Genomic DNA, 11,193 nt, shown 5'->3' with positions numbered 1-11,193 from the left:
CTTACACTGTAAACATTTAACCCACTATTACTGGAAATTTAAGTTTATACTTTGTCATTTTTTAAGTTAAAAAAACCTAATAAAATCACATATTATTGTGTCAAATGAAATGGATATAATCAAATGTGTAAAACACGATGATAAAAAAACACCGCTTTACAGTGCTTATAATTCCAAACGCTAAAATAATGTATTTTTAGTGCTTTGTCTGTAAATGTGTGAGACCATTCTTTCTGAAATATTAAACGTTTATATAAAAACAATCTATGTTGCATTTCTGGTGAAATATTAGGACCAACCCTGCTGCCATGTCACATATGGAATATTCCCGTCACGTCGGGGTTTCCCTTTCAGTCAGCTGCACATACGACGATACCATATAAAATCAAAGTTAGGGGAACCCTTTGATATTTCCACAAAAGTACGAGAATGTCTTGTCATTTTCTCCATTATAAACTTTTTATAAAGTTATTTAAGCCATACTTTGAAACTAAATGTAATATTCTCGGCAATAAATGTAAGCTGTGTTTTTAGAGTGTTTTAAACATATCTCACGCCCCTAGACAAAATCTCTAATGGTTTCGTCTAAAGATGGCCACTATATCTGTCAACGAGAAATGAAACTTTTCCTTAAGAATAGGAATATAGCCTGTCATTTAACCTTTATTTGGACTACTTCGCTCGGATTGACATAGATGTGGCTCTACCGGACACACGTTATAATGTATTTCTGAGTTGTTATTTCGTCCGACGCCGTTTTGTATTGAGTAGCAACCCGCCTTGCTCAACTCCTCTCTTTTAAGTGAGCTAACCCGTCCTGCTAACCGCGGGAGATTCCTGTCTCCCGGAATAATTTCGGGAAAATATTTCCACTTTGTCGCGCTAAATAACGCGCTACACCGAGTACAGATACTGTCACGTAAGGGAGGTGTTTCTGGCAGAAAGCGAATTTAACGCCAAGACGTTGTCGGGCTCAGCGCTTCCGTATACATCTTTAGATCACTCGCTTCCCATTAAGTTTGATGTTTTTCCATGAGCACTGTGTGGAGAGGATTTTGATTTGCTTGTACCTTGTAAGTATCGGCGGATTCTTTAAGAAACACTAAGCAGGTAGAGTTAAGCTTAGTTTCATTAGCACAGTTCCTAGCCATATACTTAAATTAAAGGGGTCATATGATGCGATTAAAATTTATCCTTTCTTTTTGGAGTGTTACAAGCTCATGGTGCTTAAAGAAGATTGGTAAAGTTGCAAAGACTAAAGTCTCAAATCCAAAGACATATTCTTTATAAAAATTAAGACTCGTCCACATCCCCCTAAAATGACTCGTTCTAACACGCCCCCACATATCTACATCAGTATGTGGGAAGATTTGCATAACGCCGCCTTAATGTTCACGTAAAGAAAGAAGGCGTACCTTTTATTCTTATTGTAGTATTGTTGTTGCCGCCGCCACCATGTCGTATAGATGCTGTGTGTTTGCTTGTGAAAGCTTTGGTTTGTTTGGGCTTCCAAAAGTGTACGATATCCGCTTCGTCATGACTGGAGCTGATTCATGCTGGTCGCGGAGGAAATGCATCAACTATCCACTGTGGATCGCCGGATCGGCTTTCACCATGGACGAAGCGGAGTCCATCACGGGGTCGTCACATGTGGTTCCCACAAACCCAATGGACACTCCCTCGTAGAATCCACCGGCTGCACTGTTCTCAAGCTCCCCTTATCTGCTCATTCAAGGCTGACTCACTGTGTGACGTGGTTTCTTTGAGAAAGCAAAACTACTTTGTTTGGCCTTCCAAAAGAGGACATAACTAGATATCTTGTTTATATCACGTTTATAATTGGTTTTATGTTTGTCTTGTCGCTCTGACCAGACAGGGCATTACAATATGTTAAGGGGCTTATCATTTCCGTCACACGCTTGAGGTATTCGGCCAATCACAATGCACTGGATAGCTGGCAAATCACAGCACACCTTGCTTTTCAGATCGATGAGCTTTGTACAAATCGTCATGTTTCAGAAGGCGGGGCATAGAGGAGAAACAATAATGTACATTATGTGGAAAATAATGTGTTTTTTTTTAACCTTAAACCGCATAAATACATTTCATTACACCAAATAATGTTCTTTTTAGCAGCATCATATGACCCCTTTCAAGTAATCCACTGTTACATGTGTTGTCTGAATGACAGAAGACTGTCATAGGTGATCCAGATTACCTATCAATCTTAAAGTAGTGGTTTGATATCCAAAATGACACCGCAAGTATAAACTGTTAGCGTACTTCAATTTAAAAAGATTGTTTACCCAAAAATAAAATGTCTGATATGATTTACTCATGTTGCTCCAAACCTACTGTAATGGCATTAGTAAATTATTCGCACACACAAGTAAACTTGCCGTTGCTCCACAGCTGTCCTAGCAAATCAATGGAGAAGCTTCAAGACCTCAGCCAGCCCGAGTTGCAGAATTTGCTGGATAACTCGGAGCGGGTGGAGTCTATGGCTCTGGAGTCTGATGAGGTAAGATGAAGATGGAGCTTTGTTAGAGAGAGTTCTCCCAAAAATGAAATTTCTGTCATTATTTATTCACCCTCACATTGTTCCAAATTAGTGATCGACCAAAATTGATTTTTTTAATAACTGATATCTACAAAACAAAAACAGTATTTTATTGCATTTCTCAAATGGAATGTTATAAGAATTATTAGTAATATTTGTGTCCTTCTAGATTATGGAATGCCTGCTGACAGCACGGTTTATCTGTGCAGTTACACAGAACTGTACTCAAACTGCAATTGCTCACGGAGATAATAAATGATTAATTTCCATAGAGTTGTATTTTAGATATATATTAGTGAAATAAAGGTTATATAGTAAATGTTAATTCAATATAGGGTGTTTTAAACAAGTGAATCTTGTTAAAAGTTACATGTGGTTGCCGTGCTGGAGCATTTCCTGAGCATCAATCACATCAGCCCGGTGAATGCATGCACGCCGTTGTTGTCTCGTCTCCCCTCAGACGCGCTGTAATAGTGATCCTGCCCGCAATTCTCAAAATGCCTATAAGATAAGCATTTACCTGTGAATCCAATATCACAGAACCGATATCCAATTATGGTTAAATGCTTAAATATTGGGAAAAATATCTGTGAATCGATATATCGGCCAATCTCTATTCCAAACTTATTTCAATGTCATTTTACTGTGAAACACAAAAGAAGATTTTAGGAAAGGTTTTTATGTTGCTTTTTTCCATGCAATGAAAGTAAATGGTCTCCAAAATCCAAAAAACTACCTTAAACCCTTAAAAGTAAAGGTTCGTTATTATCATCGGTGAAGAACCTTTAACATCCATGGAACCTTTCTATTGTACAAAATGTTCTTCAGATTATTAAACTGTTCTTTACACTTACAAAAGTTTAGGTCTATACTGAGTGCTGTTCACTGAAAAGTTCTTTAGGAAACCCAGAGTGTTTCTTTATTTTTAAGTGTTGCAAAAGTTCTTAAGACTCACCATATTGCTTTTTTTTTAAATGGCCCAATAAATCAAAATCTTATCTACTGAAATTCTAAAATTTGCATCTGCATCACCTAAAAGGCCTCGCTGCATTGTTATCAAACCTACTTACAAGTCATATTTAAAGGGTTGGTTCACCCAGATAGCAAAATTATGTCATTAATAACTTACCCTCATGTTGTTCCAAACCTGTAAAACCTCCTTTTATCTTCGGAACACAGTTTAAGATATTTTAGATTTAGTCCGAGAGCTCTCAGTCCCTCCATTGAAGCTGTGTGTACGGTATACTGTCCATGTCCAGAAAGGTAAGAAAAATTCATCAAAGTAGTCCATGTGACATCAGAGGGTCAGTTAGAATATTTTGAAGCATCGAAAAAACATTTTTGGTCCAAAAATAGCAAAAACTACGACTTAATTCAGCATTGTCTTTTCTTCCGTGTCTGTTGTGAGAGAGAGTTCAAAACAAAGCAGTCTGGATATCCGGTTCGCGAACGAATCATTCGATGTAACCGGATCTTTTTGAATCAGTTCACCAAATCGAAATGAATCGTTTTAAACGGTTCGCGTCTCCAATAGGCATTAATCCACAAATTATTTAAGCTGTTAACTTTTTTAATGTGGCTAACACTCCCTCTGAGTTAAAACAAACCAATATCCCAGAGTAATTCATTTACTCAAACAGTACACTGACTGAACTGCTGTGAAGAGAGAACTCAAGATGAACACCCAGTCGAGCCAGATAATGACTCGTTCACGAGTCAAGAACCGTTTCTGTCAGATGCGTCTGATTCGAGAACCGGGGAGCTGATGATACTGCGCATGTGTTTTTCAGCGTGAAGCAGACCGACACACAGAGCGTCTGAACCAAACTGATTCTTTTGGTGATTGATTCTGAATTGATTCTGTGCTAATGTTATGAGCCCAGGTAAACCGAAGATTTGAATCAAGGGCAATCATCGCAAATGACGCCATTACGTCGAGCGCAAAAGAACCGGTGAACCGTTTTCTTCAACCGGTTTATTGAATCGAACTGTCCGAAAGAAGTACTGGTGATCTGAAAACCGATGCAACCAGTTCTTGACTCGTGAACGAGTCAGTCTATTGTTCGCTATCTGACTCGGCTCGGTGTTCATCTTCAGTTCTCTCTTCACAGCCGTTCAGTCAGTGTACTGTTTGAGTGCATGCATTACTCCAGGATATTGGTTTGTTTGAACTCAGAGGGAGTGTCAGCCAGATTAAAAAAGTTAACCGTTTAAGTAATTTGTGGATTAATGTGTATTGGAGACACAAACCGTTTAAAACGATTCAGTTAGATTTGGTGAACTGGTTCAAAAAGATCCGGTTACATCTAACGATTCGTTCGCGAACCGGATATCCTGCTTTGTTTTGAACTCTCTCCCACAACAGACACGGAAGAGAAGACAATGCAGAATAAAGTCGTAGTTTTTGCTATTTTTGGACCAAAATGTATTTTCGATGCTTCAAAAAATTCTAACTGACCTACTGAGGTCACATGGACTAATTTGATGATGTTTTTATTACCTTTCTGGACATGGACAGTATACCGTACACACAGCTTCAATGGAAGGACTGAGAGCTCTCGGACCACATCTAAAATATCTTAAACTGTGTTCCAAAGATAAACGGAGGTCTTACGGGTTTGGAACAACACGAGGGTAAGTTATTAATGACATAAGTTTGCTATCTGGGTGAACTAACCCTTTAAATATACATGAGAATAAATGAGACTTCAGAGCCTTGGTGGAGGAGAAAAGTGAGTTACTGAATTGATTAAGTATTCAGTGAATAACTGTTTTGTTCTTTGCATAATGAATATAGGGTAAATGTTGTATTTCACATTGGTATTTCTCAATCTATGTCACTGTGAACACATTTTCCTCAATCAAAAAGTAAAATTAAGATTAAGTACGGATACTTTGACTTTGGTGCGAGAGATGCTTTTTAAAAAATCCATCCATGAAAGGTTAAAAAGTGGTCTTTAGAATGACAAGTGTTTTTTGTTTCAGCACCAAACTAAACCGACTGTTCAGCCCAAAATAAAAATTCTGTCATCTTTTACTCCCCCCTTAAGTTCATACAGGTCTAGAAGAACTTAAGGATGCATAAATGGTGACACAATTTTTGGGTGAACTTTCCCTTTAACCTGCTTATATTATTGAGGCTATAAATGAACATTTACATTTGCATGTGTTGCTAAAGATTTCAAATTAAACATCAGATTAAATTGTCATTAATCCACTTCTCTCTGTACTTCTAGTCATTTTTGTTTGTTTGTGTCTGGTAATCGCTTCATTCAGAAATGACCACTTATCTATTCTGCATCAACAGCCATCAATAAGTCCTGCTGGGGATGGACTGTCCTGGTGGACTTTATAATGTCTATAGCGTTGTAGCTTTTGTCATGTGTCCATGTTATTCTTCTGCAGATTCAGAACATTCAGTTGGAGAGGGAAATGGCTCTGGCTGCCAATCGCAGTCTGGCCGAGCAAAATCTGGACATGAAGCCCCGACTCGAAACAGAGAGGGCGCGACTGGTGGGAAAATATGCTAAACTAGAGGAAGTGAGGGAGAAATACAAACAACACTGTGCCATGAGAGGTAAGGGAATGGAGGAATTGATTTGGGTAAAGGAAAGGTTTCAAAGAGAGTATAGAAAGGAATTCTGGGTAAACTGATGTAAAATGAAGATTGAGAGAAATTGATTGATGTCGGAGCAGGTTTTCTAAATCAAGGAGAGGTGAGTAGTTTTGCTCTGAGAAGATATTAATTATGTTGGTAATGATGTATTATCCTATTTAAAACAAAAAAAGTGATATTATCATGAATAATAACAAAATGTATTATAATTTGCATAGTCCTTTTGATTAAATTCATGCTCCAATCCAGGTTAACATTTCCAGATTTCTGTTTATAACAAATTGTTAGTTTTATTGGACGGGCCTTTTTTGTTGTTGTCATTTTTATATTTTATTTAATACATTTTCTCTATTCTTTGTCTGTTCAGCTGTAACTGAAAGGTTTATATCTTAATGTCTTAAAGTCCTATTGTTGTATATTGGCAAGTTTTTGAAATCTTAAGAAAAATGGAATGTAAACATCATAATGCAAATGTTATATATGGAAAATAAATGAATTTTAATATTCTAAAAGAGAAGGCTAGGCAGTGTAAAAAATAGAATGAATCTTTTTCAAAAGAATCTATTAGCGCTGCATTTAGCTCAATGAAGTGAAATTAAAATGGCTTGACGATTGTTCAGAATACAGTTAAACTGCTCTGGCAGTTTTCATGGTACTTCAAGGCACCCTCGAACCATTAACCTTTGAACAGATACTGGAATTCTGAATGAGTTTCTATATAGAGCATGTTGTTCAGCCAGAAAATCGTCTATATGTGCATTCGTCTGTCATAGTGCCGTTCTATGAGCTTGTTTTGTTCTGGCACTCATTCTTCTCCCCTTTTTATTTTTTGCATCTGTGACATTACATCACACAAAAGCTATGTGTCTGGCCTCTTTCTCCATAGGCTCATTCTCCTTTCTTTCTCTCAGTCTATTCAATATTGCTTTTTCCTTTGTTAAAATGATTACGCATTTCTAGTCAACTGATTTGTTTGCATAACAGTTCTCACTTTTCAGTTTCCTGCTCTGTTGCAAGCCAGCTTATTTATATGTCAACTCTGTCCCACATCTGTTTCTCTTTTTCCCTTCCCCCTCTGTAGATCGCATCATAGGGCAGGTGTCTCCGGAGGGGCTGTTGTCTCGTCTGCAGATAGAGGGCACCAACACAGAGGCAGAATCAGAGGTGGGCCACCTTGGCCTTTATAATCACCTATTTTCATCATTTTTTGTTGTTGTTGAAACTGTAAGGTTTGCTTATTGATTGTGGATCAAAAAAGATGATTGTTTGGGAAACAAATAAACAGGAAAGAGTAGGAAACATCTGCTTTTGACTTTATTCATATTTTAAGACTTACGAAGTACTGATCTCTTAAGCATTATATTATATAACATTTTTATGGTGTTACCAGCCCCAATGGATTTGTAAATCGGTCAATCTCTTTCTCTCAGGTTTTAGCAGACGAATTTCTCGAAGGTTCGCAATCGCTGGACTCCTTCCTCGAACGCTTCCTTTCCCTCCGCTCTCTCGCTCACACGAGACGAGTGTGCATCGAAAAGCTGCAGGAAATTCTCAGCCAAAAAAGCAAAGGGATAGGAGGTGCTACAGTGACATCACAAACCGGTGCCAATCAGGATGCTGGATCTTCATCACAGTGGCAACAACCACAGCCTCAACAGCAGCAGAGCTCCAAAATCAGTGATCCCTCCAATGCCGCCACTTCTGCTCTGCCCTACACCCCCTACCCCATTGCTCCCCCCTCTGCCTCCACAGCGGGAACAACTAACCCTAGCACAGCGTTTCAGCCCTACCCCAGCCAGGGTGCCCCCTTTCCTCCATCGACAGGCTACACAGCTCCCAGGCCTGCGTTTGGTCCCTCCACTTGCCCATACCCCACTCAACCACAATTTCCTGCCCCACCTTTTGGGCAGTTTGGTCCCACGGCTGCCCCGTACCCCAGTCAATACCCCTATGGAGGGTACGGCTACCCCACAGGCCCCCATGGCCCATCAACCCAATCACCCACAGCTAGACCGCTTTATAGGCCCGGTTTTGGGGTACCACAACCGTATTCCTGAGCCACTCTGTGTGTGTCTGTCTTTCTCTTTCTCTCATGATCAACCCTCTCGTCTCTCTCCCACCTTTCTCCACCTGCTCTGCCTTTTCCTTACCCTCAGATTTGTGGTTTGCATACCCATGTCACATCCTGCTCCTGTCTGAGGCTTATAAAGACAATTGAGTACGAGTGTGCACTTGTTTCCTCCATGAAACCTCAGTCAGAGACTCAATACGGGCCGCCCAGTTTAAACGGCTCAATTCCTTTCCATTTTAAAGTATGTTATCATTTTGCAAAAAAATATCGGATTTATTATTATAATCAGTGACGAAATGCCTTTTTCTTTTTTTTTCTTTTTTTTTGATATTGTGTTACAGCTCAGCCTTATTTGGCTGTTTTTTCTTTTTTGGTTGATCATTCTGTCAAAATTTTACTGAGACAAATACGCCACACTACATGGAAGCGTAACGTTCGCGTTAGGCTAATCTCTAATCCATATCAGCACTTGTTGACAACGTCAAACCAGAAAGCACAGCACCATTTTCCACTCCATCACAGATGAAAACTCCTTAAAAAGCGTATTCTTTTTCATGAATAAATTTAGACAACTTCCACGTGTGCAGATGTGGGTGCGTTGCGTCCTGTTATGAATGCTTAGTGTACCAATGCACCGACCGATCACTCCAAACCTTCTCTAAACCTCTTTTGCTCCCTCTTTTTTTCTTTCACACCCTTCCACCGCTTGACAATGATTGGAAAGAATAGACTATTGCTGTAAGTTCTGTAGTGGGGACAGCGTACTTAAACCGATATTAAAGGGAAACTGGAGAACAAGGGATATTAATATAGACATATCTATCTGCTATAGCACAGGATTAGGTGGGGCAGTTGAGGCATAACATAGCACAGAACATATGCAAAGAAAATAGGTGCTCTATAACATGCTTTACTACATATAGCATTCTTTTGTGGTAAAACTATGCAGATGAATGCCTGGCTGCATATTTTACACTGAATTTAGACACAATGAGACATTTGATGGTCTTGTACAACTTGCAGCCCAGTTTGTTTCAGTGACATGTCGTCCTCAGAATCATAACGTGGGTGGGATTGGATCTGGTTAACCAATAGAATGCTTCATTTTGTGGTTTGATTTGACCTTCAGATTCTGCCACATGAATACTCTCACTAGCCCACAGCTGTAGACCCATCTTTCGAAACGGCCTGTGTGTGTCATTATGTGGTGTCATGTAGATCCGTAAAAACGCCCCACCTATTTGAGGTCTCCTTGTCGGTCATCCGGAGGACCGTGTGAATCACACTAGCACTCCACACTAACCGCCCCGAACTCTTTGGCAGCAGGAGCTGGGAGCGGGGCCTTTGAACCGTCAGCTTTAGAAAAGGCGTGTGGGGTCTCTTTATTTTTGTACTTTCAAGCAATTCAAAACCAGAGGCGTCCTCAATCAAGCCTCAGGTGGCTCTATCTAATTCATGAACTCTTTCTAATTAAGACTCAGGTTTGTAGCAAAGCCCCCACGTTTAGGTTCCCTCCCCAGCACCTGGAGCGAGGGAGAGGGGTAATACGACACGAGGATGAGAGGGAAGAAAATACATTGATTTGCAGCATTAGAGGAAAATAAATTCGATTGCATTGGTTGGGATGACTGTAGCCTGTTAAAAATTTATTTTTATTTTTATTGTACTTTTTTTTTCGGGTGTGAATATTAAACACTGAAGTTGATCTATGATTTCTGTGTTGACTGGAATAACTGCCTTTTTTCTGACTTATTTATTTTTTTAATTATTTTTTTTTGTGAATTAAATACTTTTATATAACACATTGATCAAAGGTGACAGTAAAGACCTTAGGATTTTGGTTTCAAAAAGATGCTATTCTTTTGAACTTTGATTCATCAATTAAATGTGTCTCAATAAATTAAAATAAAATGGGTCTAAAATAAATTAAGCAGCATTACATCGATAATATGTTCAAATAATATGTTCTTCCAAATCAGAATTATTTCTGAAGGATGATGTGACAAAGACTGGATTATGGCTGCTGAAATTCAGCTTTGCCGTCATAGAAATACATTTTATTATAAAATATATTCATGTAAATATATCTGTTTTTAATAGTATTTCACAATATTACTGTATTTTTGTTTTTAAAAAAATGCAGCCTGGGTGAGCATAAGAAAAAAAAAAAGTACTGAGCCCAAACGTGTGTGTGTGTGTGTGTTTCCTTTTACAGTACAATCCCAATGTTTTCACAAATTTACAAGAAGAGCAGTGGTAGTTGAGCTCATTGACTCACTTTTGAAGGCTGTTTAAATTCCATTCATATTGAATCATAGATGAGAGTTTCAAGAGGGTGTTGGGGAATTTTTTTTGGTACAGGTATAAAACCCAGTCTTTACGGGTCTCTCTCCCACTGTACGATATGGTAAACCAACCCCGGCGACACCTGAGAAAAACCGAGAGAGTGAGGGAGGAAAGAGGCGGCTGGGAAAGATTAAATGAAAAGAATATATGAGTAACCGTGAAATGAAAGGATAGATGTGGATATCGGTGGTTTTGTAGCCGTAATGATTGCCGCAGTTGATTCTGTGAGCAAGATTGATCATCTTTGAGCAACTTGTGAGAATGCGCCGTACACCACAAGAGGCTCAGTTCCTGTATGCAATGACAAAGATTTTGAATATGTAGATTTTTTTGTTGCTTTGTTTACTTCCAACCATCTTTAAGTGTTAGATGAAAAGATAAACCTCACCAACTTTTTACTAAATTTTACCACTGTTTATTTTTTATTTTATTTGAACATTACATTATTAAAAATGTAACTTTTTTGTTTGTTTTTCACATTTAATACAAAGTTAAACAATATCACACTGCTTAGTACTTTTCTCCTCCCACTTACCTACACTCACAATTTTCTTTTCAAGCTTTTCTTCAATTTTTTTTGTGTGTGCAGCTCTCTTTGAA

The 11,193-nt window shown here is 38.7% G+C and overlaps 1 protein-coding gene across 2 annotated transcripts; it reads left to right on the top strand.

Annotated features, from left to right (window-relative positions):
- The first annotated feature begins 568 nt into the window (after positions 1-568).
- Positions 569-9,956, top strand: vps37c (VPS37C subunit of ESCRT-I). Of its 2 annotated transcripts, none has more exons than XM_059554391.1 (5): positions 569-1,073; positions 2,413-2,521; positions 5,966-6,137; positions 7,258-7,340; positions 7,607-9,956. In XM_059554391.1, the coding sequence occupies exons 2-5, from the start codon at positions 2,429-2,431 to the stop codon at positions 8,231-8,233; spliced, it is 975 nt and encodes a 324-aa protein (XP_059410374.1). In that variant the 5' UTR covers positions 569-1,073; positions 2,413-2,428; the 3' UTR covers positions 8,234-9,956. The 2 variants fall into 2 exon arrangements, with proteins under 2 accessions (XP_059410374.1, XP_059410375.1); XM_059554392.1 differs by lacking the exon at positions 569-1,073 and adding an exon at positions 1,092-1,110.
- Positions 9,957-11,193: the final 1,237 nt, after the last annotated feature.

Source organism: Carassius carassius, chromosome 7 (genome assembly GCF_963082965.1).
Source record: "Carassius carassius chromosome 7, fCarCar2.1, whole genome shotgun sequence".
In the NCBI taxonomy this organism is placed as follows: Eukaryota; Metazoa; Chordata; class Actinopteri; order Cypriniformes; family Cyprinidae; genus Carassius; species Carassius carassius.
This window is presented reverse-complemented; position numbering and strand designations above follow the sequence as displayed.

Coding starts and splice junctions, on each gene's coding strand:
- vps37c (XM_059554391.1), top strand. CDS start 2,429: ATGGAGAAGCTTCAAGACCTCAGCCAGCCCGAGTTGCAGAATTTGCTG. Junction 2,522..5,965: donor TGGCTCTGGAGTCTGATGAG/GTAAGATGAAGA, acceptor ATTCTTCTGCAG/ATTCAGAACATTCAGTTGGA. Junction 6,138..7,257: donor ACAACACTGTGCCATGAGAG/GTAAGGGAATGG, acceptor CCCCCTCTGTAG/ATCGCATCATAGGGCAGGTG.